Below are 27,431 nucleotides of genomic sequence, written 5' to 3'. Positions count from 1 at the left end.
GGAGACAAATTCATATAGTAAAGTCTGGAATCTGTAGAAAGTCTGCCAGTTTACTTTGCATTGGTCCTGCAGAGTAGTGGCAGCACCTAGAGTAGCTGTGGTTATGTAAAAACTGTACAAGCCATTAATATAGTGTGAAAAAATACATTTTGTGACAAAGATTTTTCTTGGGAAAATGTCTTTCATGTTATGTTTAGCATGCATCAAAGGCTTTTACATTTTGGATGGTGGTTTAGAATGCTGAATAACATATATATATATAAAGTGGTTGTTATATTAGCCTTATATTTTGGAGTGCATGTTGATATTGCTGAATTTTTGTGGGGATTATAGAATGCATATTGTATATTCTATTTGCATTGGTTCAGATCTATATTGCAAGCATTGACTTTTGTTCCTATGCCAATTGTTTATAAGTACCTTAAGTGACTGGGTCCTTTCTTATACAATATTTGTATGTGTAGTTGTATATATGGGTTTGCACACTAATCCTGCCTGGAGCCGACGGGTCTCTGCAGAAAACAGAATTATACAGAGTTTGGTATAGTATCAAGTGAGATAATGTGAGTCAGATATATATTAAATCAGGGTGTGTTGGCTGTTTTAATGCTACACACTGTAGAGCTAGGAGTAGGTAAGGGATTAAATTGTAAGAGTAGATCCTCCATATTGGCGGTCAGATATCCTCCATAGCTGCCCTGCTCCAAGAATTTCAGTGACTCCACTTTCTCACAGTAATAATGGCTTCCAATCAATGGTATCTTTGACAGATGAGACACCATTGGATCAATTACTACTCAGATAATTGATGCCCTTCATAGTTAGGGTTAAAATTTCATGTATTGTGCAGGGGGCCTGAGTTCAGAAAGAGATTTAGATACTTTGCTGCTTAGAAAGAAGCTTCTCTTCCTCTCTCCTGGTCCCTTAACCATTGTGAGAATATTTTTTGTGCCCCGCTGACCTCTGATATAACGCTTAACACATCACTAAACATAGGGTACAATATGAAGCAGGGAGAATCCTGAGAGGTACTGCTACCATGCCCTGTTATGAACAACAATTGGTTGCTAACTGGTTGTATGGGTGAGATACTGATACATTATTTTTTAAGGTACAAAAAAGAAGTCTTAAGTGTTCTTAAATTTTTCAAAATAATGGAGCAGATCTTCAGCTAGTTTTAATCCAGTTTACATCAGCTGAGGCTTGGCCCAGTTACTTTAGTGTACAAAACAGCTTCTTAGGGATGTGTTCATGTGAAGGTCTGCAGTAATTGTATGCTTCTTCTTTTTTTTCACTTACTTAAGGTGGTTGTGAATGCCCTGTTAGGCGCCATCCCTTCCATCATGAACGTTCTGCTCGTCTGCCTCATTTTCTGGCTCATTTTTAGCATCATGGGAGTGAACCTGTTTGCAGGAAAGTTTGGAAAATGCATTAACAAGACAGCAGGAGATATGCCTTTAGACTCTAAAGTTGTTAATAACATGAGCGAGTGCATACTCTATAACGTGACAGGCAATTTTTACTGGACAAAAGTTAAAGTCAACTTTGATAACGTTGGTGCTGGTTACCTGGCTCTTCTACAGGTGGTAAGTTCTATCAAAAACACTTTTTCTTGTTAGGTAGATATCGAGTGGTCCAGAGCTGGGGTGGCAGGGGGTGCGGGGGAAGAGTCCAGGGCTGGGGCAGCAGTGGGTGCAGGTGGGGGCCAGAGTTGGGGTGGCGGCAGGGGGGGAAGAGCCCAGGGCTGGGGCGGCAAGAGGTGTGGGTCGGAGGAGAGCCCAGGGCTGGGGCAGCAGGGAAGTGCAAGTGGGGGCCAGAGCTGGGGCGGCAGGGGGTGTGGGCAGGGGAGAGTCCAGGGCTGGGGCAACACATGGGTGCGGGGGGAGCCCAGGGCTGGGGTGGGGGGCGCCAAAAAACCTAAAGCTGGCTCTGTCCCTACCATTCACAGCAAGCTGCAGGTTTCAGATCCATACTCCTTCCCCCTCCCTTTCCTGTTACTAGTGGCCGAGGGAATGCTGGGAAATGTAGTTCTTTCCCTGCTCCAGGGCTGGCTCTATAGGCAGGGAGCTAACCAAGGAACTACAGCTCCGAGGGCTCCCTGTTGGTTCTCAGCTCCCATGCTGGATTCTTGCGCCCCTGCAAATGTGCCGCCCCAAGCAACTGCTTGCTTTGCTGGTGCCTAGAGCCGGCCCTGTTTCCAGGGGTATACTCCACGCACTTCTCTTTTAGAGTCATCCTGAAGGTGCTCAAGCCCCAAAGGCGGATTTGAAACCATTTTGTTCTTCTTCCTGTTTGTAATCCAGAGCAAAATTGAGTCAGAGTTCCTACAATGAAAGCAGCACTGTGTGCAGGCATATGTGCCAGGATACAGTTCGTTGGCTTTACTGAACCTGTGATGGATTACCAGTGTTCCGGTTAGACCTTAAGTGAAAAGGGCCTGATTCTCCTCTCATTTACACCCCTGTAAATTGGCAGTAACTCAGATGAAGTCAGTGCAGGTAATACTGGAGTAAAAGTAGTGTGAGGGAGGAATTCAGCTCAAAGTCATTTACTAAAATCCTCTGATCACCTAGTAAAGAAGTCCCGAAGTTGTCATCCAACGACCACAGGCGGTCTGCAGAGGACATGCTGTAGAGATCTGGCTGCTCACATGATGCTGGCTCCTCCTACTCCTCTCTTCCAGCTGCTAAATTTACTTAAAAGACAGCTAAATACCATGAAGGCCCAGATCCTCACCTGCTGTAAATCGGAATAGCTCCTCTGAAGTCAGTAGAGCTTGGCCCTTTTATACCAGCTGAGAATCCTGCCTTTCATGTCTTCTGAATAATGCTTTTTCATGTAAACTCTTCCTGTAGTTGTATGAATGGGAGAGGAAGTGATCCATACAAAACCGGAGACAATCTCTATTAAAATGCAGTCAACACAGTGAAAAAGTTTGACCCCTCCTTGATATACTAGCATCCAGATATGTTCTGGAGTGATTATATCCGAGCTTCATCTACTAGTTCTTCGTCAAGTCGTGTCCCTATGGATGCTCCTCTTCAAATGCGTATGCACCTCTTGAGCCTTTGATCGGAGATTTTCCGCTAGCAGCATCCTTCAGGCTGCGTATGCATCCTATAGATCCTCATGCCACACACCAAGGCTATAAAGTGCTGCTCTGCAAACCATTCTCAGTTCCTTCTCAACTACTTCAGCCTGAGACAGAGCCCTAGCATATCTGCTTTGAACGTGCCGTCGCTCACTTCTTGTTTATAGTTTACTACTATTTAGTATTAGATACAACAGTTGTTAGTAGATAAGTAGTGTGAGGATTAATTTTGTTCCTCTCCTTTCCTTCAGGGAGCCTTACTCTCTGGCAGGGCATGCCTGGCTCTCCAGGATTCAAATGTTTCCTCTCTTGTCAGGAAGCTATTCTGGTTAGCGACAGCCACTCTAAGTGTGTCTGCTGTCTGGAAGAGTCACACATCCCCCAGAAGTGTAATGTCTGCCTGGCCCTTAAATCCAGGACAAGGAAGTACCGGGAGATCAAGCTGAGGCTGCTGATGATGGAGTGCTCCCTTTGACCCACTTCAGTCAGGTCAGGAGAAACTCCTCCCGCCCCCACCCTGGAAATCTGTCTCTGGGCAGATCCAGCACCCCTTTGACCTCAGCACATATCTTCCCATAAGAAAGGGAAGATTCTTGAGGCCTCAGTGAAGGCTCCCAAGAAGAGGAGCTTTGACTCCCTCCCATAAGATATGCTCCCAAAAGACCTTAGTCCCCTGCTAAGTGCATGATATCAGAAGCCTCGATCTCTCAGCTTGGTACTGTAGAGGTGAAAGACTCTCGGAGATCCAAGGAGAAACATGGCTCTGACAGAGTCCTGGTACTGTCTACAAGGGACAAAGAGAGTAAGGATAAGCACTCCTCCAGACCAATACCATTGTGCACAGCTCCATCTTTGGTACCTCCCCAGTCAGGACCCTGGGTACTGTGCAAACTGAAGCATCAGACACTATCGGTGCCTACTTCGGTATGCTCTAAGAGTACCATCTCCTTCTGTTGTCAAGCACATTGGTACCAATCCTCCACTCGGTACCACAGGAATTTAGATACTCAAAAGACTTATCAGTGGCGGATGACCCAAAATCTCCACTTTTCATGGGTACTGAACACCTCTCAGTACCGAGCCTCCGATCTCCAGACTACCATCACTCTCCAGTACTTCCAGACTTTCCACCTTGTTCTATTAGTACCCACCAGTTGGAGGATATTGAAGAGGAAGAGGGAGACCTCCATTCGGTCTCTTCCATCTCAGTGCAGTGTTCTCCTACCCACCCATACAGGAACTGATTCTTTGACACGCATAGGGAAGATCCTCATGCATAACACTAAGGTGATGGGACCAACCATGGATGCTACCCCCTCTCCTTTACGGACTCCCCCAGTGGCTATATTGGGGTCCCTGGGCTGCGTACCAACAGCAATTTGCCAAAACACCAACTCAGACACATTGGAAAGCTAGAGATATTTTATCCTCTTCTTGCCAACTGAGACCCCAACATGAGGAGACATTTCAGGAACAGGAAGATAAAGAAGCCACCTCTCAAACTCCTATCTCTTTATTGTCTCCAGATGAGACCATGATGCTTCCACCACCATCCATGACCAATGATTTCCAGCAATTTCGAGACCTTATAAAGCAGGTAGCCAACATTCTTCAGATACCACTCAAAGATGTCAAGGATTCACAACACAAATTATTTGACATTTTACAACCAGCGACACCCACAAGACTAGTATAATTCATTAATTAGGTGCTCTTGGACCCAGCAAAGATTGTTTGGCAAACACCCACTACCATTCCACCAACTTGCAAATTGGCAGATAAAAAATATTATGTCCCCTCCAAGGACTCCAAAATTTTATTCTCCCCCACCCCCCTCCATGTAATTCTCTGGTGGTGGATGCAGTGAATGAGCAGAGTAAGCAACACTACTACAAGTCTGCCCTGCATGACAATGACCAAAAGTGCTTAAGCCTCTTTGGACAGAAGTAATAATCATCTGCGACCCTGCAATTTGAGATCACAAACTATCAGGTAGTCATGTCTAAATATAATTTCACAAACTATGATAAATTTATGGCCTTTATTGATCATCTTCCACAGGAACAGAGGAAACAATTTCAGGCCACCATCATGGAGGGGCCAGTTATTAGTCAGGATGTCTCTTCAAGTGTCCTTGGATGATGCAGACACCACTGCCAGGTCCATTTTTATGGCAGTAGTTATGAACAGGGTGTCATGGCTTTAACTCCTGGAGTTCCAATGAGGTCTGAATCTCCCCTTTGATGTTTGAAAGTTGTTCTCAAAACCACAGATGAGTCTCTTCACACACTAAAAGACTCCAGGGTCATGTTAAGATCACCAGGTATATGTAACTCCTACAAAAAAAAATTGAATAGATCAAAAACTGCCCAGAGATCTCATCCTGATCAGTTCTCTGGGTTTCACAGATCTACCAAACCCCCATAGTTTCACAGATCTACCAAACCCCCAAGAGACATAAGTTCCAGAGAAAAGAGCTTCTCATCCTCCTTCTGCGAGTACCTAGTGATCATTGAAACAACAGTTTTGATGGGTCAGTCAAGTGCCCGAATCCTCCCACACCTCTAGTTTAGCAGCTGCAACCCTTTCCCCACTTCCTTTCTTTCCCATTTCCAACGTGCTAGGAGGTGGGTCACTACAGACAAGTGGGTCAATAGAGGTCAAAACATCAGGCTACTTTATCCACTTTACATCTCTCCCTCCCTCCCTTGCATTTTCCTTCCCCATCCCTCTTTAGGAATTCCTCTCACAAGCTTCTACTGAGACAAAAAATAGACTCCTTAATTTAGAAGTGAAAGAGCCAGTTCCAGCTCCTCACAAAGGAAAGGGGTTCTATTTGAGGGTGGAAACCGATTTGAGATCTAAGACTACTAAACAAATTTGGAAGTCTCAAAAGTTCAGGATGGTGACACTGGCAGCTATAATCCCTTGACTAGAGGCAGGAGAGTGGGTTTTGGACCTCAGTCTAAGAGACGCCTATTTCCATATGGCAATATACCCATCTCACTGAAAATACCAAAGCCTTGCAGTCGACTAGAAACATTTTCAATAATGAATACATTCCTTCCACCTCTTCTCTACTCCAAGGGTGTTCTCAAAGGTCCTAGCAGTAGTGTCTGCTTACCTTCTTTGGGAGGCAATTTTAGTCTTCCCGTACCTCAATGATTGGCTGCTCTAATGAAGCGGTACTGTCATCCGCTCAGACAGACCTTTCCCTTTTCCAAGAACTGGGTCTTCAGCTCTATGTAAGAAAATCCACATTAATCAGTTCATAGGGGCATACTTGGATTCATTGACAGCCAGGACCTACCTTTCCACTGACAGATTCATAACTTTATCAAATCTAGTCAGAACCATTCAAGGGAGTCCTTGAACCTCAGTAAGGAACTGTCTACATCCCCTGGGTCATATGGCAGCTTACACCTTCATGACCAATCACACCTCGGTTGCTTCCAAGGCTGGCTCAGAACAATCTGTTCACCAACCAGAGACAGTTTGGAGAAGCAAGTTGCAGTTCCCCTTCATGTAAAGGACTCCCTACACTGGTGGAAAGATCAACTGGATGTTGGTGCAGGCATTCCTTTTGTTTGCCCAACTCCAATAATAACCATGACAACAGGTGCATCCCTACTGGGATGGAGAGCTCACCTCAAAATACTCACGGCTCAAGGCACATGGTCACCTCAGGAAATCATTCTCCTCCTCAACCTTTTGGAACTCAGGGCAATCAAGAATGCTTGTCTCTATTTCCTACCCCTCATCAATGAGGATCATGATGAATAATGTGGTCTGCATGTTCTGTATGAATAGGCAAGGGGGAGCAAGATCCCCCTCCCTGTGCACCAAAGCAATAAAGTTGTGGAACAGGTGTATAGCCTCTCAGATCCACATTTCAGCCATCTACTTCCCAGGTGTTTAGAACACCACAGCCAATATTCTCAGCAGGCATGTCTCCCAGGATTATGAATAGGAAATGGAGTCTCATATTCTCCATGGTATATTCCTAAACTGGGGACTTTCAAAGATGGACTTATTTGCTAACTCCAGGAACAAGAAGTGTTTTCTGTTTTGCTCAAGAGGCGATCTAGGCCATCACTCTTTATCTTGAACAAAGGGACTCTTCTATGCATTTCCTCCAACACTGCTAATACTGAGAGTGATGAACAAGATCAGACAGGACAAAGCTAGGGTAATCCTTATAATATTGATCTGGCGAAGACAAGGTTGGTATCCTTACCTGCTTCAACTGTGCGTCCCTCCAGTGACCAGAGCCAACTAAGGGGGATATGATAGAGGTCTATAAAATCATGACTGGAGTGGAAAAAGTAAATAAGGAAGTGTTATTTACGCCTCATAACACATGAACTAGGGGTCACAAAATGAAACTAAAGGAAGTATTTTTTCACATAACACATGGTCAACCTGTGGAACTCCTTGCCAGAAGATGTTGTGAAGGCCAAGACTATAATAGGGTTCAAAAAAGAACTAGATAAGTTCATGGAGGATAGGTCCATCAATGGCTATTAGCCTGGATGGGCAGGGAGGGTGTCCCTAGCCTCTGTTTGCCAGAAGCTGGGAATGGGCGACAGGGGATGGATCGCTTGAGGATTAGCTGTTCTGTTCATTCCCTCTGGAGCACCTGGCATTGGCCACCATCGGAAGACAGGATACTGGGCTAGATGGACCTTTGGTCTGACCCAGTATGGCCGTTCTTATGTTCTTATGCTTCCAATCAATCCTCATCTCCTTTTCCAAGATGCAAGTCATTTACTTCATCCCAAGCTAGGGATTCTCCACCTCAGGGTATGGTTCCACGATGGTTTGCGGGGTTAGAATCTACCTGCTCTGTTGAACTAAAAGTGTTACTGAACAGTAGAAAGGCGTCAACCTGAATTACTTACCTGCAGAATTAGAAAAGATTCAACCATTGGTGTCAATACCACCACTCATCTCTGAATCTTCATTGCTCTCAGCTATCCTAGATTACCTATTGGATCTAAAGAAATCAGGGTTATCGATTAGCTTGATTCAGGTTCACTTGACTGCAATATCAGCTTTTCATCCTCCAGTAGAAGGATTTTCTGTATCTGTTCACCCTATGTCTTCAAGGTTTATTAAGTGTTTGAGGAATCTCTACCCCCAAGTTAGGGACCGCACTCTGACTTGGAACCTCAAGCTGGTACTTAGATGTCTCACAAGACCACGATTAGCACCAATGGCAACCTCTTCCTTGCTTCACTTATCCATGAAGACAGCATTTTTAGTAGCGATCACATCGACCTGGAGAGTCAGAGACATTGGGAGATTGGTGGCAGACACCTTAACTGTGTTTTTCAAGGGCAAGATATCTTTATGCCCACACCCTAAATTCTTATCAAAGTTACTCTGGACTTTCTTCTTAACCAGTTCATTCCCCTACCAGTGTTTTTTCCAAAACCACATAAGTCTCAAACTCCTCCTCCCCCCGAGAGGAAGGATATCTAGGTTTAGCACCTTTGAACTGCCAAAAAAAGGCACCTCCCTGCAACAAGGTAAGCCCACCGCAACCCCAACTCACAACCAGAAGGCAACTCTGCCATCCCTCCCACCTTCAACAATCACTTATAGTATCCAGAGAGATAACATAGATATTGATAATTATCAATATATATTTCTTTCTTACTTGACTTCCTTGTGACATTCAGGCTAGAATGCTTTGTCTTCCCTTCACTTCTCTGTTAGTGGTGACAACACCATCCCTTCCCAGGCACTCAGACTGGTAACCTAAGCGTCACCTTCAGCTCGTCCCTCCCACAAGAATGCACATCAGACTGATTTGCAACTTCTCCCTACATAACTTCTCCCCATTGAAGGTTTCCTAAATGAGGTGGGTATTAAATGGATTTGAAGAAGGGGAAGGCATACACTTGGCATAGGGACGTGGAAGGTGTTAAAAGGATCTGGCTGCTGTGACATCGGGGGGTGACTTGAAGCTCAGAGTGGGAGAAGGAGACAAAAGTAGAACTATGTTTACAGTAAAGGCCAGAACATGGGAAGATAGAGGACAAGTAGCAGAAGAGAGTAAAGACGTATGTCTATATATAGAAGACTTGCACTTATCTCTAAGATGAAAAATAGCATCATTTAAAAGTAAGGGTCACCCCAGATATTTTTGCATCTTTATTGTAGATTAAGTGATTTAGCTTCACCTTCTCACTCCTACACCTTCCCAGCACTTGAATTTGCTTTTCTGAAGGCAGTGCTTCTTCTCTGTAACTGACTAGAAGTTCTGGATGTCTATGCTGGGATAGCACTCCTTTCTTCTTATTTGCTTGTCCCTATATATACATTCTCCTCTTGGTGTGCATACGCCCCATGCACTCGAGATTGGATCCTCAACAATTGCAAGTCTTTGACATAGAAATCCATCAGTCAGCTGAACTTGCTGTTGCTGCCATCAGGGCCGGCTCCAGCTTTTTTGCCGCCCCAAGCAGTGAAGAAAAAAAAGAAAAACCCGATTGAGCTGCCGCCGAAGAGGAAGAGAGGGAGTGAAGGACCCGCCGCTGAAGTGCCACCGAAGACTGAAGCGGAGCGATGGAGTTGCCGCCTAATTGCCGCCGCAGACCCGGACGTGCTGCCCCTTTCTATTGGCCGCCCCAGGCACTTACTGCCTTCGCTGGTGCCTGGGGCCGGCCCTGGCTGCCATCGTGTCATCCTCAGCCAACAAAGCCATGGTCCCATCTGCTCAACCACACGCTGACAGCTACAAATCCTTTCAAGACCTCCTTCATCAGATGGCATATACATTAGACATTCCAACTGAGGTAATGCAGGAGAAGTCCTATAAATTGTTAGATATCTTGCACACCTCAATGTCAGACAGTCTGGCTATGCCAGTATATGAGGTACTCTTAGACCTGTACAGTTTCTGTGGCAGATGCCTGCATCTATTCCTCCAACATGTTAAAAGGTAGACAGAAGGTACCAGGTTCCATTTTCCGGATCTGAGTATTTATACGCTCATCCCATACCTTGCTGCCCAAGAGAGGATGAGAAAGCAGAGCTCTAAGACAACACCTGGAGGAAAAGAGCCCAAATGCCTGGATGTCTCTGGAAGGAAGAGCTACACTTCTGCCAGCTGTGAGCATTGCCATTTCCCAGGCACTCCTTGCCATAGATGATTACATCAGTTGGCATAAGGTGTCAGACTTCACAGACAACTTACCACAGGATTCAAGGGAAGACTTAAGATCCTTAATTGCAGAGGGTCAGTTAAGAGCTTGGACCTCCTTACAGGCAGCAATTGATGCATCAGACAGAATAGCAAGGACAATGGCAACAGCAGTGATGGCGAAATGGGTGTCATGTTTACGATCTTCAGGGAAGCATAGACTGCTATACAGAATTTCCCTTTTGAGAGTTGTGACCTTCTCAGCCACAAGACAGATGATGCATTACACCCTTAAAGGTCTCCCAAGCTACTCTTAGATCCCTGGATGTATACACACGATAACCCAGAAGGAAACAAGTTATACACCCCTATCCTTGGCAGACTTCTTCCCCTCCCTGTATCCTCCCTATCACAGGCCATCAGAACGCCTTGGAAGAAACAAGGATTACACAGAAGATTACACTGCTTCTTCATCAGCACCAGTGAGACCAGTTCCTACCTTGAGACTGCCAGTTTGATGGTTTAGTGAGTCGAGAGCTGCACAGAACCACACCCAAAGGGTCTGTACCCATGACCTACCCCATTTGGGGACCGTTTTTTATTTTCAAGATGCCTGGACCAATATCACCTAGGACTGCTAGGTCCTGGAAGACCTCCAGGTTGGATATTCAATCCAGTTTCAAGCTCTTTCTACTCCTCATCCATCCTTCCTGTCCCTTTTCAATGACCCCTCTCATGAGAGACAAATGCAACAGGCGGTAGAGGCTCTGAGAGCAATAAAAGGTGCACCTCTTCAATACAAGAAGAAAAGTCTTTGTTCCCATTATTTTTTAATCTCCAAGATCCTATTCTGGATCTTAATTTGTCAAATCAAGTTCAGAATGGTAACCCTTGCCTCAATAATCCCACCCCTAGATCCACAGGACTGGTTTGCAGATCTCAAGCTCCAGGACACGTATTTACATATTTCATGTCACCTAGGACACAGGAAATAATTAAGAGTTATAATAGGGATTTCTTATTTCTAATACAAGATCCTCGGATTATCAGCAACCCCCAGGGTTTTCTCAAAATGCCTTGAAATAATAGCAGCTTGTTTAAAATGGCAAAGAATACAATTATACCCTTGATGATTGGCTTGTTTGAGGGAGCTCACCTCAACAGATAACAGACTATGTTCATCACATCCTACAGCGCTTTTCCACTTTGGGACTCAAGATCAATGAACTAGAAGTTATCTGTGGTGCCCACCCAGAAAACAGAGTTTATGGCAGCACTTCTACGCTCCACAAGAGTAAGAGTATACTTACCTGAGCCAGATTTGAAGCCACTGAAGATCTCAACAAGTCAGTTGCCAAAACAGCCTCATATAACAGTAAGAATGTGTCTGAAATTATTAGGTCACATGTCCTTATGCACATTCATAACTCTATATGCCAGACTTTACCTTCATTTTATGCAAGGGTGGCTAAAATCTATTACCTTCTGAGCAAACATCATATAGATATTCCAGTCTATATTCCTCCACATGTCCTAAAGTCACTAGAGATTAATGATGAAGAATCCCATTCAGGTATGCCAGAGTGTTCCTTTTTTCTCCAAGACTGCCTTCAAAGACAATAGAGACTGATGCTTCCAGCCTTAGCCGGGGAGTACATCTAAATCAATATCAGCCTCGGGGTTTGTGGTCCCGAGAGGAGACTTGTTTTCACATTAATGTCTTAGAACTCAGAATGATTCGTTTGACAGAGAACACCACAGCGATGTTCCATGTGAACAGGTCGGGAGGCGCATGATCACCCCCTCTATGTTTGGAAGCGATCCAGCTGTGGAATTGGTGTATCCACCACCAGATCACCCTTACAGCCATGCACCTACCAGGACTGCAGAACACTGTAGCAGGTCACCTGAGCAGGAAATTTACAAATGAACAAAAGTGGGCGATAAAGGATTCATAATTTGGAGAGCTTTTCACAGGCAGGGTCACCCATCCATGGACCCATTTGCCGCAAAAATTAACAAAAAGTGCCCTACCTTCTGCTCCGGGGGGGCCTAAGTCCAGGATCTTTCTTGGACAAATTCCTCATTCCTTGAACCCCAAGTCTCATATATGTACATCCACTGATCCCTCTTTTACTGAGGGTCCTAAGGAAGTTCAGACAAGAGTCTGCTATAACGATCCTGATAGCACCAACTCGGCCCACCTGGATTTCATGAGACTTTCAATTTATTATCCTGTAACATTGCCACTCAGTCCATACCTGGGCTCCCTGGACAATGGGAGCATCTTACATCCAAACCCAGCCTCTCTACATATCACAGTCTGAATGCTGGCTGGTTGGCATCTGTGGAGAGAGCTTGTTCTAGAGACACCCAAAACATTCTTATACGGAGTAGAAAGGAAGTAGGAAAGTAGAAAAGGCTCCCTTTGGGCAGATCTACACAGGATGTCTCCAACAGAATCAAACATTCCTAATATTCTGGATTACTTAATGTCATTAAAACGATCAGGACTTTCTATCAGTTCTATAATGGTGCACCTGGGAGCTATATCAGCACAACATCCCAGGACCACACATGAGTTTTCACATCATGTAATGACTAGATTCTTCGAAGGCCTAACACACACATTCCTACTGGTGCAGGAACTGCCTCATTCCTGGGATCTCTATATAGTTTGGATGAACGGGTCCTTCCTCTGAGCCTCTGGCATTATATTTATTGCACCATCACTCCATGAAAACAGCCTTCTTAATGACTGTCACTTCAGTCTGTAGGATTGGGGAGCTGCAGGCACTCATGGTGGCCCTCCATGCACTGTTCCTTTCTTAGGCCCTATCCAAAATTTCTTCTCAAGGTCATTTCCGACTTCCATCTAAAGCATGAGTCCCCTACCAGTGTTCTTCCCTAAACAACACTCCAGCCAAGGGAGGCAAGAGACTCCACTCTTTAGATAGCTGCAGCACCCTGTTGTTTTACCTAGATAGATACCTTGGATATATAGTCATCCAAAGTCTTGCCTACATCGTTTGTTTGTTGCCTTTGCAGAGAGAATCAGAGGCCATGCCATTTCATCTCAAAGGCTATCTAAGTGGGTCTCAAACTTTATTAAGCTTTGTTACTAGTTAGCTAGTTTAGATTATCCAAGTGTAGCTCAGACAGCTTCTGCAGCCTCTTTCAAAAATGTTCCCATTGCAGAAATATGTAGAGCAGCTAATTAGGGATCTGTTCACTTAGTCACAAAACATTATTCCGTGGTAGAGGTATCTAGATTGGATGCCTCTTTTAGCAAAACTGTTTTATAATCTCTCTTCAGGTAAAAAAGCTACATGCCATGAAAGGTGTGTGTGGCTTTATTGGACCTTGATGTTTACATCATTTTCTGTGGCGGGCACTAAAGAATAATCATAACATTAAATTAATATTAGTTATAAAATAAAATGGACTGGAGACATGCAACAGTGAAAAGGGCATAGAACAGAGTTAGCACAACAGAAGAAGAAACTTGTTCTTGCTTGTTGGTGCCATCTTAAATGTGTCCCTATGAGGAACTAACCCTGATGTGGCGTTGAATGATTTGTTTTGGTTTTAAAATGCTTTTTTAGGAAGAGCAATGTTCAAAAAGGCATTTTGAAAATATAAAAATGAAACATTTCCGCCTTCAAAAACAGCCATTGGAGTCCTTTGTAGCATCTATCTTGGATTTCCTCCATTTAAAGAGAGTGTCTCCCAGTGCCAAATTTAAAGTGTTTGTTTTACTTTAAGATATTTGCCTTTTGGTTGCCTGATAAATATTCTGAGGGCCATTTAGACACAGTCCACCTATCCTCTCCCTATGCTAATTTACTGCATGGTGTCTAACCAATAATCTAATAACAAAATGTAATCATGTCCCAAGATGAGTTTATCCACAGATAATCTCATCACATGACAATTTCAGTTGAAAATGATGTTTCTCTGGATAGCTTCCAGACAGGATAATATCACAAACACTCCCATGAAGATTTTTGTCACGTCTTAATTCAGTATGTAAGTGGCTACTAATTCCAGATAAATAATTTCCTTTCCCAGTGTTATGTTTCTTTCATTCCTGATAGCTGTTCCTCTTTGCAGATGAAGTGTCTAAGGAAGTCTTCCAGAAGCCTAATAGGATTTTTAATTATCTCACTTGTAGACCATTTGGTAAAATATAAAATCACAGTCCTGCATTCCCATAATATTTTATCTTCATCAGATCATTTCACCAGCCACTGTCACTAAGTACAACCATGTTGTATGCTAAATGTTACACTCTCACACTGGCTGGAATCTAGCCCATTTACTGTAAATACCAGGGATAAAATGCCTAAGGAAGATAAAAGCTTGGGAGAACAGGGCAAGTTAAGATCATATCCATTTGTAAGCATGCCTTTTCTGCTGTCATTGACAGAGTGTGACCTCTTATTTCCTCCAATCCCAGCCTCTCTGAACAGCAGATTGAACTGTAAGTGGAAAGTGACACTAAGAAGACTGGAAAGCCTTTCACAGGATTAGAAAAAGAGCAGCAAAAAAGAAACCATTAGCGCAGCTGAGAGGGATCAACATGACAGGGTTAAATAATCATTTGTTTCAGAGAAACCACGGATCACATCACCTGCCCTCTAAACTCTTCTCTGATTCTCTGAACAGTTATACAGATTTTCCAAAAGGTGCTGATTTTCAGCGGTTAATCTGTTTTATCCAGTGGGTGAGAACACGTACAACATTATAAATACAGTTTTATATATATATATTCATTAAAAATAAATAGTGTTGACGTCTCTATGAATTTTCCGTTGGCTAAGCAGGATTTAAAAGCAAGAATAGAATGCATTATCTTAAAGATTTAATTTAATAATAGAGTATATATAATGGAGTTTTTGAAAAAGCACTTTGGATATACTTGGCTGAACACAAAGGACTGAATTCCCATTGGGAATCATGCACAAAGTTCCAATTAGCATTATCTGGAATTACGTGCTTAGATGCCACAATAAAAATTCAACCCAAGTGTCCTCAAGATATTAAAATATGTTGGAAATGGTTCTGCTCTCCTGCACTCTTGCTCTCAGTACACTGTTGTAAGTTGGGGTGACGCTGTGGAAGTAAATGTGGCTGATTCTTCTCTCACACCAATTTTAAAAGCAGTAAATCCACTGATACTTTACACTGGTATAAGTAAAATGAGAATCAGGTTCAGTGGATTTAAACTGGTGTAAAACCAGCATAATTTAGGCCAGATGTAGGCCCAATGTTGTGTCAGTTTAGTATGGCAGTAGATTTTGATGTTCTAAAAATAGGATTGTGGGCCACATTTTCATTCTGAGGGGCTACACCAAGACCCTTTTACACTGCACTGGCAGCTTGAAAGGGCCTTAAATTACATTCACACCCACTTTAATGCCTCTTTATAATGCCTGAGCAGTAAGGTAAATGAGAACCAGGCCTTGTAACTTCCCTGGTATGTCAACAAGTGTAGGGAGCACAGCAAGGATGGAAGTCCCTATTAAAATACATATCCTTTTTAATAGCACCGGAGACACACAAATCACTGGCCAAACACATTGTTTTGGTTTTTTAGAAATGTTCCTTTATTCAAGTTTCAGTGCAAAAAAAATCCCCCTACTGAGCCATAATCAGCCCATGTTCCTTAAAACTTTCCCATCATCCTGTCTGCTGAGCTTGATATGCCCCTGCACATTCACAGCTTTCGATGACTCTCCTCAAAGCTGCTCTTACTTATGCTGCAATGTGACTCAATTGATTTTCATAGTGTTACCCCTGATTTACTCCATGAGAGCAGAATTGGAGCGTCACTGTGAATGCACACAGGAGTCAGTGCTCACCAACATGAATAAGGGGTCCATAGTTGGGCCCTAAGTCTTCAAAATCTTTCTAATGCTAAAGCAATGGGAGATGATGGTTGAAAAGGTCATGTTTGTAACCTCATAGCAGGCCTTAGTCCGCCTGCAATGTGACAGATCTCGCCCCCTCTGGGTCTGGGTTATAGGGGGTGTAATGAGGAGAAAGGGACATGGCCAGAGTGCCTCTGATCCAGCAGGTCCCAGCTATCAGAATAGATCCCTTGTTAGCCTCTGAATCAGGGAGCAGCAAAGATAGGATAAAGCTCCCTTCCCTCCCACCTCCTCAGGACTGAACTGAACGTAGCTCAGCCAAGTGCAAGAAACAGGCCATGTTTAGTTTTTCCTGAAATCAACCAGGCATATTTTTATTCTGCAGTGACACGTTGATATTTCCCATTTACTTCAATTTCTTACCTGCAGAAAGAAGCCATTCTGAATTCTGGAGATTTAATTGCCATGTTTAACAAAAAAAATCTCCATGAAAAGCCATTATTTTACCACTAAAAATTTCAAGAAAGAAAAGAAAAAAAATAGCATGAATAGGAGAACCCAGAAGGGGAAACGACCTCAGTGTGATCTCAAGTACCTCTGTAAACAAAAATTAATAGGTATATTTTGCTTTAAAAAAAAAAGCAATTTATTAACAATGATGAATGCGCTTACCATCATATTTTCCAGAAAAACACAAAGCAGTAATGTAACCGTTTGAACACAGGCTTATGATTTTCCTAATTATGTGGTGTTTTTTTCCTAGGCAACATTTAAAGGTTGGATGGACATTATGTATGCAGCAGTAGATTCACGAGGGGTAGGTCACTCACATTAAATGCTTTCTTCTTGCATCCTTCTTTCCTGTTTAATTGAATTTTGCACCATTCTGGCTGGTTAACAGCAAAACTACCTGTATGCAACTCACTTGACTTCTCTGGGGATGCACCAAGTTTAACTTAGGGCAGATTTTTGTCTAATGTGCTAGTGAAATGTAGAGTGACTGAAATGGGTCTAGGATGTGTGCCATCATTTGTGTAGTGGGGTTTATATTATGGATCAGTTTGAAAATGTAACTATCTAGTATACAAGAATATTTTAAAAATATTAAAACCTGGGGCCCAACTCAGGACACAAATAACTTCCAGGTAACAGTTAACTGACCTCCCGTCCTGCAGCAGTAGGGAGATTTGGAGGGAGCAAATCCTCGGCTGGCATAAATTGACATAATGGAGCTATGTCGATTTACATTGCACCTCATACTGTCTTAGGATTCAGTTTTCCAATCTGTTTAAGCCAGACAGAAAGGTCAATATAAAGGTGAATACAAACCTGAGACTCACAAAGATGAATGGATCTTTAGATTTTCCATAGATCTTATTTTTTGTTGCAAGATGTGTTAAGTGGAAGTTGTGATTAGAATGATCAGAGGTGAAAGTAAGTCTAGAAGCACCCCAAATATAGTTACCCAAAGTCTAGGTGGTGTCAAGGGACAGCTGCGGGATTCCGGTGGCCAGCCTTCTGCAGCTGGAGTTTTGTTGTCAGACTCCCAAGCTCATAGAAATTCAGTTAAAAGAACTTCTTCCAGACTTCTCCAAAGTACACTCTCTAACTTAAGCCTAAGGATCAATTGACTCTAACTAAACTCTTTATAGGTTTTCTCTTGAGCAAGCACATAATAGGCTAACAATCGCCCTAGCTACAGCCTAGCAACATGGTCCGGCTCTCCCGTTTTTGCCGCCCCCCCACCCCCAAAAAAGCTACTTGGACTGCTGCCCGAACTGCTGAAGCAATAAAAAAAAAAATGCCACCTGGACTGAATGCTGCCCCTTAGCATGTGCCGCCCCAGGCATGTGCTTCCTCCGCTGGTGCCTGGAGTAGGCCCTGCTAGCAACAGTGAATAATAATTCATTATTTTACTTATCAGCAAAGCAACTTCAGCAAGAAACTTACAAATGCAGGCCCACCCAAACCAAGATCAGCCATTCACATTCCCCCACTTCCCCCATCCCCATTTTCATGAATCTGTCCTTTCACTTTATCTATCTTAGTTAGTAACACTGCAATTGTGTAGCTGTTTTGGTTCTGCTGCCTAAGCCAAGGCCAGATTTTTCCTGACTCTGTGGTGCCCTCGCTTCCAGCTTATGGTGGTTAAGTGCACAAGATCACTGTTGTTACGTCAAATCAATTTCTCTCATAACAGTTATTTTATTAATATCCGTGATTACCACCAGTTCATATAAGCAGGAGTATAGCCAGAAGATTGATTTATTTGTTTATTTGTTCCCCTTTTTTATTTCATATTGAATGCATTACAGTGGATATATTCTGAAGTTGCACTTTTTAATACATGCACCCAGTACAAAATCTTCTAACCAAAGATTAAGTACATGAATTACACTCTATATTTACACTGAAAATACAGTGTAATGACATGATCATAATGACAGTATTATAAAGTGTAACTGAAATGATCGTGGTATTTGAGATACCAATGATGACCTTTTAATGGCAAGCTCTGAATGCTTAAACACTGAACGGGTACTTAACTTTTATAATATTTTCTGTGTTATTGAGTGAGTTTATTTTTAATCTTTTGATGTGTGGGGTGATGGCACAGTTTTTCTCCCTCTTCTTTTTACATTTGCCTTTTATATTTGCAGTGTGAGGATCAACCTGAATGGGAATATAATTTATACATGTACCTCTACTTTGTGATTTTCATCATCTTCGGGTCTTTCTTCACATTGAATCTCTTCATAGGCGTCATTATTGACAATTTTAACCAACAAAAGAAAAAGATAAGTACTGTATATGCTGTATAGCCCCTTGTGACTGCTATATGGAGGGGCAAAAGGACTGGATTTAAAAACAGCAGCATAGCCAGTCTAGCATCTCGATTAACAGAATATCCTTAGAAACCATCTTGCGTTACTTTACAAATTCACAGTTGCAGCAGCCCCTTATCGCTACGCAGGGCCAGTGCTCTGAAAACACTGGAAGTTAGATTGTGCTCACACTAATCAGGAAGCAGTGTTAGCAGCACCAGCCCAGGGGGACCTCAGGGATTAGTTGTGCCTCAGGGACACATGCCTTCCCAAAGGAAGAAAATTAGAAAAGGATGGAAATTCCCAATACCTCAAACTTAGTTTACATTGCAATAATACTTATCATTCAACCAAAGTAATAGCAGCTTTATCTCTTTATACTTAGGTGGGCAAGACATCTTTATGACAGAGGAACAGAAAAAGTATTATAATGCAATGAAAAAACTGGGCTCCAAGAAACCCCAAAAACCCATCCCAAGGCCACTGGTGAGAATATCTAGGTTATTCCAATTGAAATATGTATATTCAGTGAATGTCTTTCATCGAGTGAATACAATCTCCTGGGAAAAAATGCCCGTTTTGTAATATAATTTGTTTAATTCAGCCATTGTTTGAAAGTGTAGTGAATTGTGTGTCTTATAATCACCACTGTACTACAATGATGATTTGGGGTCAAATTCATGAACGGTGTAACACCATTACCTATTGTGGCCTGTATTAAATGAATTGGGGATCTCAATCCCAATCTGTAATAAACAGGTTACCATTCATAAAAGCTACCACTACTATTGGCATGATTGTTGGTAGACTCAGCAAAGAGCCTTAGGTTTGAATGGGCATGAAAATCCAACCAATCCATCACCCCCTTTACATTTACGACGGCCCGTGTGGAAACTGTGACATATTTTCTTCGGGATTCCAGTTGCAAGGAGAGGGAATGATATCATCATTTTATATGATTTGAGTCTCATAACTAACACTAATGATCCTTTTATTTGTTTCAGAACAAATACCAAGGTTTTATCTTTGACGTAGTCACCAAACAAGCCTTTGATGTCTCCATCATGATTCTCATCTGCCTTAACATGGTCACCATGATGGTGGAAACAGATGACCAGAGTCTAGAAAAAGTGAACATCCTTCATAAAATCAACATGCTCTTCGTTGCCATCTTCACAGCAGAGTGCAGCATCAAAATGTTGGCTTTAAGACACTACTATTTCACCAATGGCTGGAACATATTTGATTTTGTTGTTGTGATTCTATCCATTGTGGGTAGGTAACATTCAATGGCAGAGAAGTCTTTTTGCCAAAACTGAACAAATAAAAGGTGGAAACAGAGATGTGTTTGGACAGTATTAAATGCTTTTTGCAATACGGTGCTGAGCACCTCCAGCTAGGCATTGGGTACCCTCAGTTCCACCAATGGTAGAGCCACTTACGGGATTGGTTCCTAAATATTTTAATTATATTTAAATCATATTGAAATAACATCGCATAACAATCAAATGTGGCATGACCAAGCAAAGGTAGAGAGTTTGGGTATGCTGAACATAACAGATACATCCAGTAGAACATACATGCCATACTGCTGAAAGTAATAAGTAACACCCTCACATGCCCTGGCATTGATTTCAATGGGCATTTAGTGGCTGATAGAAACACAGGAGGGTGTGTTAGAGAAATGGCAGTCAGAGGATTAGTAGTTGCAATGCGTCAGGGTGTAAGAGGAAAAGTCAAAAGCCACTTGGGCCATTATTATTATTTATTATTTGTATTTTGCAGTAGTGCCTAGCAGACCCAATCATGGACCAGAACCCTATTATGCTAGGTGATGTACAGGCACAGAATAAAACAACAGTCCCTGCCCCAGAGAGTTTACAATCTGCGTATGAACTGCCAATTAAAAAGAAAGTAACAATTGGGGAAATGATACAATTTGAGACGAATGACTGATCAAATTGAACAAAAGTAACTAAGGAACATTCTAGAGATTATTTCCATTAAAACCAGCATTTAACTCTCATATCTCCTAAAGATATTCATGTTACTTTATAGTTTTTTGTCAAAGTAAATTTCGTTGGGGGGGTGGGGGGGGATGAACATTGGGGTATTATAGTCTTTCACCTCAGGAGCAATGGCTCAAAAGGTAGTGACTGAAAGCTATAACTACTTGTGGCCTGTATTAATTGAACTGGTGATCTCAGTCCCAGTTTGTAATAAGCAGGTGTCCACATCATAAAAACTATCCCTTTCGTTGACATCTTTGTCTGTAGACTCAACAAAGAGCCTGAGGATTGATTGGGCATGAAATCTAACCAATCCGTCAGCCCCTTAGCTGTGTTTCCTCTAGGACAGGGATTCTCAACCTTTTTCTTTCTGAGGCTCCCCAACATGCTATAAAAACCTCCACAGCCCACCTGTGCCACAACAACTGTTTTTCTGCATATCCAGTAGATTAAAAGCCAGGGCTGGCGTTAGGGGATAGCAAGCAGGGCAATTGTATTAATTGGTTATTTGTTTCTTTTTTTCTTAAAGGTACCGTGCTTTCTGACATCATTCAACAATATTTTTTCTCTCCTACACTCTTCAGAGTCATTCGCTTGGCTCGGATTGGCAGGGTCCTAAGACTTATACGGGGAGCCAAAGGAATTAGAACTCTCCTTTTTGCCTTAATGATGTCCCTTCCTGCTCTGTTCAACATTGGTCTCCTTCTTTTTCTGGTCATGTTTATTTACGCCATTTTTGGAATGGCTAACTTTGCCTATGTTAAAAAGGAGAATGGGATTGATGACATGTTCAACTTCCAAACCTTCGCTAACAGCATGCTCTGTCTTTTCCAAATTACAACCTCAGCTGGCTGGGACGGTCTTCTCAATCCTATTTTAAACACTGGACCGCCATATTGTGATCCGAACCTAAAAAATGCAAATGGTTCGAAGGGAGACTGTGGAAGCCCTGCTGTAGGGATTCTATTTTTTGTTACTTATATCATTATATCATTTCTCATTGTTGTAAACATGTACATAGCCATTATTTTAGAGAACTTCAGCGTAGCCACTGAGGAAAGTACAGAGCCTCTAAGCGAAGATGACTTTGATATGTTTTATGAAATCTGGGAGAGGTTTGATCCTGAAGCGACTCAATTTATTGAGTATTCTGTGCTTTCAGACTTTGCAGATGCTCTGGCAGAACCTTTACGCATAGCAAAACCAAACAATATTAAACTCATAGCCATGGACCTTCCCATGGTCAGCGGAGATAGGATCCACTGCTTGGATATTTTATTTGCTTTTACCAAACGGGTACTAGGAGAAACTGGGGAAATGGATGCCCTTAAAATACAGATGGAGGAAAAGTTTATGGCTGCCAATCCATCTAAAATTTCTTATGAACCAATCACAACCACACTCAGACGGAAACAAGAGGAGGTTTCTGCCATTATTATCCAGAGGGCCTACAGGAGTCATTTGTTTCAACGCTCCTTGAAGCAGGCCTCTTTCTTATACCGTCACCAAGCTTGTGATGGCAACATGCTTGAAGATGAGGCACCTGAGAAAGAAGGTCTCATTGCATTCATGATGAATGAAAATTATGGTAGGCCAATAGACAAATCAGAAACTGTGTCCTCAACATCTTTCCCTCCATCCTATGACAGTGTCACCAGAGCCACTAGTGACAACCTCCAGCTAAAGGTGACAGACTCTAGCAAAAGTGATGAACCTGTATATTATCTGCTATCTCCAGACAGAGATAAAGAATCAATTGTCTAAATGTTTGTTTAGAATGCTTTAAAATATTGTTTACAGAATGTAATGCTGTAACTACACAACAATTGAAGCAGCCTTCTTATTAAATATTAGTTGCAAAATAAACAATGGAGTTTTTACCCTTAACTATGGGAGTCGATAAGTTATAACCTTTGACCCTGCTCTTTTCACCATTGCTCAATGTTTATATATGCACAGGGAGAATCTATGCAGGGTCATAGCTGTTATATCAGTGGTGTGATTATGAATCTGCTAGACTGTAAAACAGTAAACACAGTGTATATCTATCCACAGATAAAGCCAGGCTGTAAACATTCATTTAAGGTCTTACTCATATTAGTGTGTTTACTTATGGCAATGTATGACCTTGCATTCTAAAAAGAAAAAGAATATATCACAGCTGCTGTAGCAAAATGTAACACTTACTGTATATGTTGTGAATGGTCTTTCATAAATTTATTATATTTGATATTTTTTTACTTAAATCAAATAATTGTCTCTTTTTCCATGGAGATAGATGATCCTTACAGCCGACATGTTAAACTCTGAACCAAGGTAACAATAATTGGTGGGACTCCCGTCAGTCATAGAGGAAAATTGTTGCAAAATAAAATATTTAATCAACAACATATAACTATTTATTACACTATGACCTCCCCTTTGGGACATGTAACTGCTTGTCATCAGTAATACAAAATAAAAATGAGGAGGAAGAAAGTGATGTCAAATAATAAAGAGAGAAATGGCTTGTTCTACCCTACAGGAAATCAGACAGTAATGGATGCTGCTTGTAAAACAATTAATAAAAATACTAATTTTTTAGTATGTTTCAAGAATATGCTTTGCTTGTTGTAAGCAAACTCTCTTAGAAATAGGTTATGACCCTGTAATCTGATGTAAAATGCCCCAAAGTACTATGTATCCAGATAGATTTTCTGTTAAGTGAGTGGGATAGGATGTTTTCTCCAATGACATGGAGCAAAGCATGCTTAATATAATATATGGAGATATACCTATATCTCATAGAGCTGGAAGGGACCTTGAAAAGTCATTGAGTCCAGCCCCCTGCCTTCACTAGGCAGGACCAAGTACTGATTTTGCCCCAGATCCCTAAATTGCCTCCTCAAGGATTGAACTCATAATCCTGGGTTTAGCAGGCCAATGCTCAAACCACTGAGCTATCCCGCCCCCTTAGTGCAAGTTCTATGCATCAATATTACTTTCTAATGCTTTGATGCAGGTTGTGAAGTGCGGGAGGGTTGTTACAGTGTTATCAATGGGGTGGGAGGGTCTGTACAAAAGTTCTGATATATAGAATCCCTTCTGGGTTTCTATCTTTCACTTTACTGGAGGCTGTGTTTAGATTACTGGGGAACCTTCCTTTTTGCAGGCAGGCAGAGGAATAGTTGCATGTGAAATACCAATCAGTCGCAGGCCAAACATATGACAGCAATGGGGTCCCATTATAAGTGCTTTAGGAGTAGACATTTTTAGTGGTTTTATACTGTAAAAAAAAATTAATTTATTATCAACCTTCCAGCCTTGGCAAAATGTGAGGAAGTGTCTGTGGAATATAAAGAGACAAGTCAATGGTTACAGAAAAGCCCTCTCTTTGTTATTTTCAAATATGATGGTACTTGGGTTTGGTGCGTCTTCATGGGAGGTCTTGCCTGAGAAGTCTGTAATGAGCGATTGCACCACAAGGAATAGTAGCCATGTTTTTCACCTTGCAGAAAAAGAATTATCAAGAATGTATTTAAAGTGTACTGTAGTTGACATTTAGTTACATTCTAGATTATAAAGGTGTCAAAATCCACGTGGGGTTGTTACTGAGAATCTTAGCTATCCAGCAACAAGACCATGTTACAATGAAATTTTCCTGTCACCACATCATCTGTTGACAAAATGAGTCAGAATATGTGAAGAAAACACATAAAATAATATGACTACATATATGTTAATGAATTTTTCTTCATCCAATGAGAGGTGTCTCAAGCATTCAGTTTTGTGAGTGATCGATTGGTTATTCGGGGGACTTGATGTCAGGTTTGTTCCTGATTCTTGCTGTGTGATTTTTAGGTAAACAATTTAACCTATCTGTGCCTCAGTTTACCCATCTATAAAATGGGGATAATAATACTTATCTACCTCACAGGAGTGTTGTAAGACTTAATTAATGGCTGCAAAGCACTCTGAGGGTGAAAGGCACTCTGTAAGTATTATTATAATCATTCTCTCTTTCCCCCTAGCCCCCTCTTTATGGTGTACACCATAGAGATTTTCCTTCTGGGATTTTGTTGCCTTTGAATCTTGTATGTAATTAGATTCCAACTTAAGGAAACTACTCCAAATGTGTTTTTCAGAGTGGAATTTCTCCCTCCCCCAATAAATTTTGCTCATGACTTCTCAAGTTAGAGAACCTTTCCACAGATTCCTTGTGTAATTTATGCTGTAATATTATACTGATTGTACATATAACCCAGAAAGAATATGTGATATTTTATATTTATAAGTGTGTATCATGCAAGTTTTTAGAATGGTTGACACTCAAACAACATGACTTACTGATTAAATTTTTTTCTCTTGAAAGAGAATTATTGATCATTAGAAACGAGCTGCTGCCTCTAACTGAACGAAATAGGAAATACACATACATGCCAAACAAAACCACATTTATTAATTGACAACTAGTAGGATTATTTTCTTTTCAAAATTGAAGAACAAAATGGAGGAGGAAAAATGCTAATTGAATGGGTATTGCTCATCTAATTTCTTAATATACAAAAAAAATCCTATTTTTAGACCAAAGACTGAATAGTGGTGATAGGTTGTTCACATTATTTTGTTATTATTTTTAATTATTTGTTACTTGATTTAGCAGATATATTAAAATGTAACTTCTTAATATACTATAAATAACACCGAAGCCAAATAATAGAATGCTGTGATAAAAAAAATTAGCTGGCTACTGATTATATTACAAGAAAGCTCTTCCAGCAATCAGTGGACCCCTGAGATGAGCATCGTTTTAATTACTGCAAGACCCTACCATATCAGTACAATTGCAAACTCTACTATGTTGTACCCCAAAGCTGTAAAAAAGTGAGTCTGAAAGAGGGTCTTAACTATAGATATTTACAGTAAACTTTCTAAAAAGAAATTGTAAATTAGGTTCAAAATGGACTTTGTAAAAATTTCTATTGGATTTTTCTATTATTTTCTGGAACCTTTCTTGAGAACTGAAGTGTAATTGCTGCATTTGTATTAGATGTCGGACTCCCTTAAAAACTTCAAGTACCTGACCTGCAAGTCTTTACTAAAGGAGATACCGATCACAATATATCAGTGGTACAACCTCCCAGTGTAGTGATATTGTAGTTAGTGACTTGATAGACAGTGCATACTTATTATAAGCATGAGGAGTGCTGTCATTTTCTGCGGATTTGCTCAATAAAGAGTACAGCATGAATCATCAAACTACAAAAAGAGCACATTAAAACTTCAGCCAATATCACAGGACATACTAAGCTATTTGTATCTGGAAAAAGCCAAGTTTACTATGTTTCTTTATTAAATAAATAAGGATAACACATACTTTCTGTGCCAAATTATTTTTTTATTGTACCAGCATTTACACGAGTTCTCCAAGTCTTGTTCGGTAGCCAAATTTGGTTGAGAAATGCAGGGCAACTTTTTTCATTTGTAATAAGAGATGAAGAATCAATAAAATCCACTCCAGTAATTCTTTCATTGTAAGGCTGACTGCTGCACGTTCAAGGCTAGATCCAAATCTTGTTAAGGTCAAAGACTCCCATTAACTCCAGGAGGATTCGGATCAGGCCCTAAAAGCTTCTGTCCAAAGTGAGTAAAATATAGAACCAAATCCTGCATTTCTAGCTCAACCAATCTTTGCCAGCAGACTTGGGAGGAGTATGGAGTGTGCTAGGTATGTGGAATCAAGCCTAAGTGATGTAAAAAACTTTTGCACGTGAGATGTCCTCTTGATAATAATACAGATTTTCCCCTATTTAATCATATTGTTGTTATTTTGATGATTATTTTATCTGCTTTGATTGAATCAGGACTTTTTTACACACAGACTTGTACAAGTTTAGTTAAACTAGTGCAAACAGTGGTTTGCACACTTTTATTTTGGTTTAAGAGTGGTTTGTTCCTAATCACTCTAAGAGGCACCAAAATGAGATTGGTTTAAACTGAAATTAGGGTTCACACAGACTTTTGTACTGGTTCAACAAAACTGGTTTAAAAATCACATCTGAGGATTAAGTAGTGCAGCTGTACATGTAGACAAGCCCTCGTTCTCCTTAAAAGATGGAAGTCGTTCGGAAGAGTAAATAATCTACTGACGTCTGAGCAGCCATGGGGAGAAAGCTGGGGGTACTGATATAAATCAGTGGCGCTTCACTGAAGTCAATAAAGCTATGTCAGTTTTACACTAGGATTAGGCTTGTTTTGCCTGTGTGTAAATGACTACATAAAGCACAAAGACAGTGGAAGATGAGACCCGATGACGCTAAAATCAGTGTGAGCTCAGAATCAGGTCCTGCATTTTCAGAGTTGCCCAAGGATTATTGTCATAATACTTGCAATGACTTTAGTTCCTGTTTACTTTAATGGGATTTGTATGGCTAAATTCCTGGGCAACTTTGAAGAGATCGCAGTTAACAGTTTGGGTTAAATTCCTAGTGCAACATGAGTGCA

General features: G+C 41.4%; 1 protein-coding gene across 1 annotated transcript in view; it reads left to right on the top strand.

The window, feature by feature from the left end:
* LOC128833201 (sodium channel protein type 5 subunit alpha-like) overlaps nt 1-26,303 on the top strand; it is a 327,478-nt gene extending 301,175 nt beyond the window's left edge. Inside the window, exons 24-29 of the mRNA XM_054021226.1 lie at nt 1,305-1,586; nt 16,878-16,931; nt 18,775-18,912; nt 19,321-19,425; nt 19,944-20,214; nt 21,478-26,303. Coding sequence (XP_053877201.1) covers nt 1,305-1,586; nt 16,878-16,931; nt 18,775-18,912; nt 19,321-19,425; nt 19,944-20,214; nt 21,478-22,712 — 2,085 coding nt within the window. The 3' untranslated portion in view covers nt 22,713-26,303. The remainder of the gene's footprint in view (nt 1-1,304; nt 1,587-16,877; nt 16,932-18,774; nt 18,913-19,320; nt 19,426-19,943; nt 20,215-21,477) is intronic.
* The last annotated feature ends 1,128 nt before the right edge of the window (nt 26,304-27,431 follow it).

The sequence above is a fragment of the Malaclemys terrapin genome, chromosome 2, assembly GCF_027887155.1.
Source record: "Malaclemys terrapin pileata isolate rMalTer1 chromosome 2, rMalTer1.hap1, whole genome shotgun sequence".
NCBI lineage: Eukaryota > Metazoa > Chordata > Testudines > Emydidae > Malaclemys > Malaclemys terrapin.
This window is presented reverse-complemented; position numbering and strand designations above follow the sequence as displayed.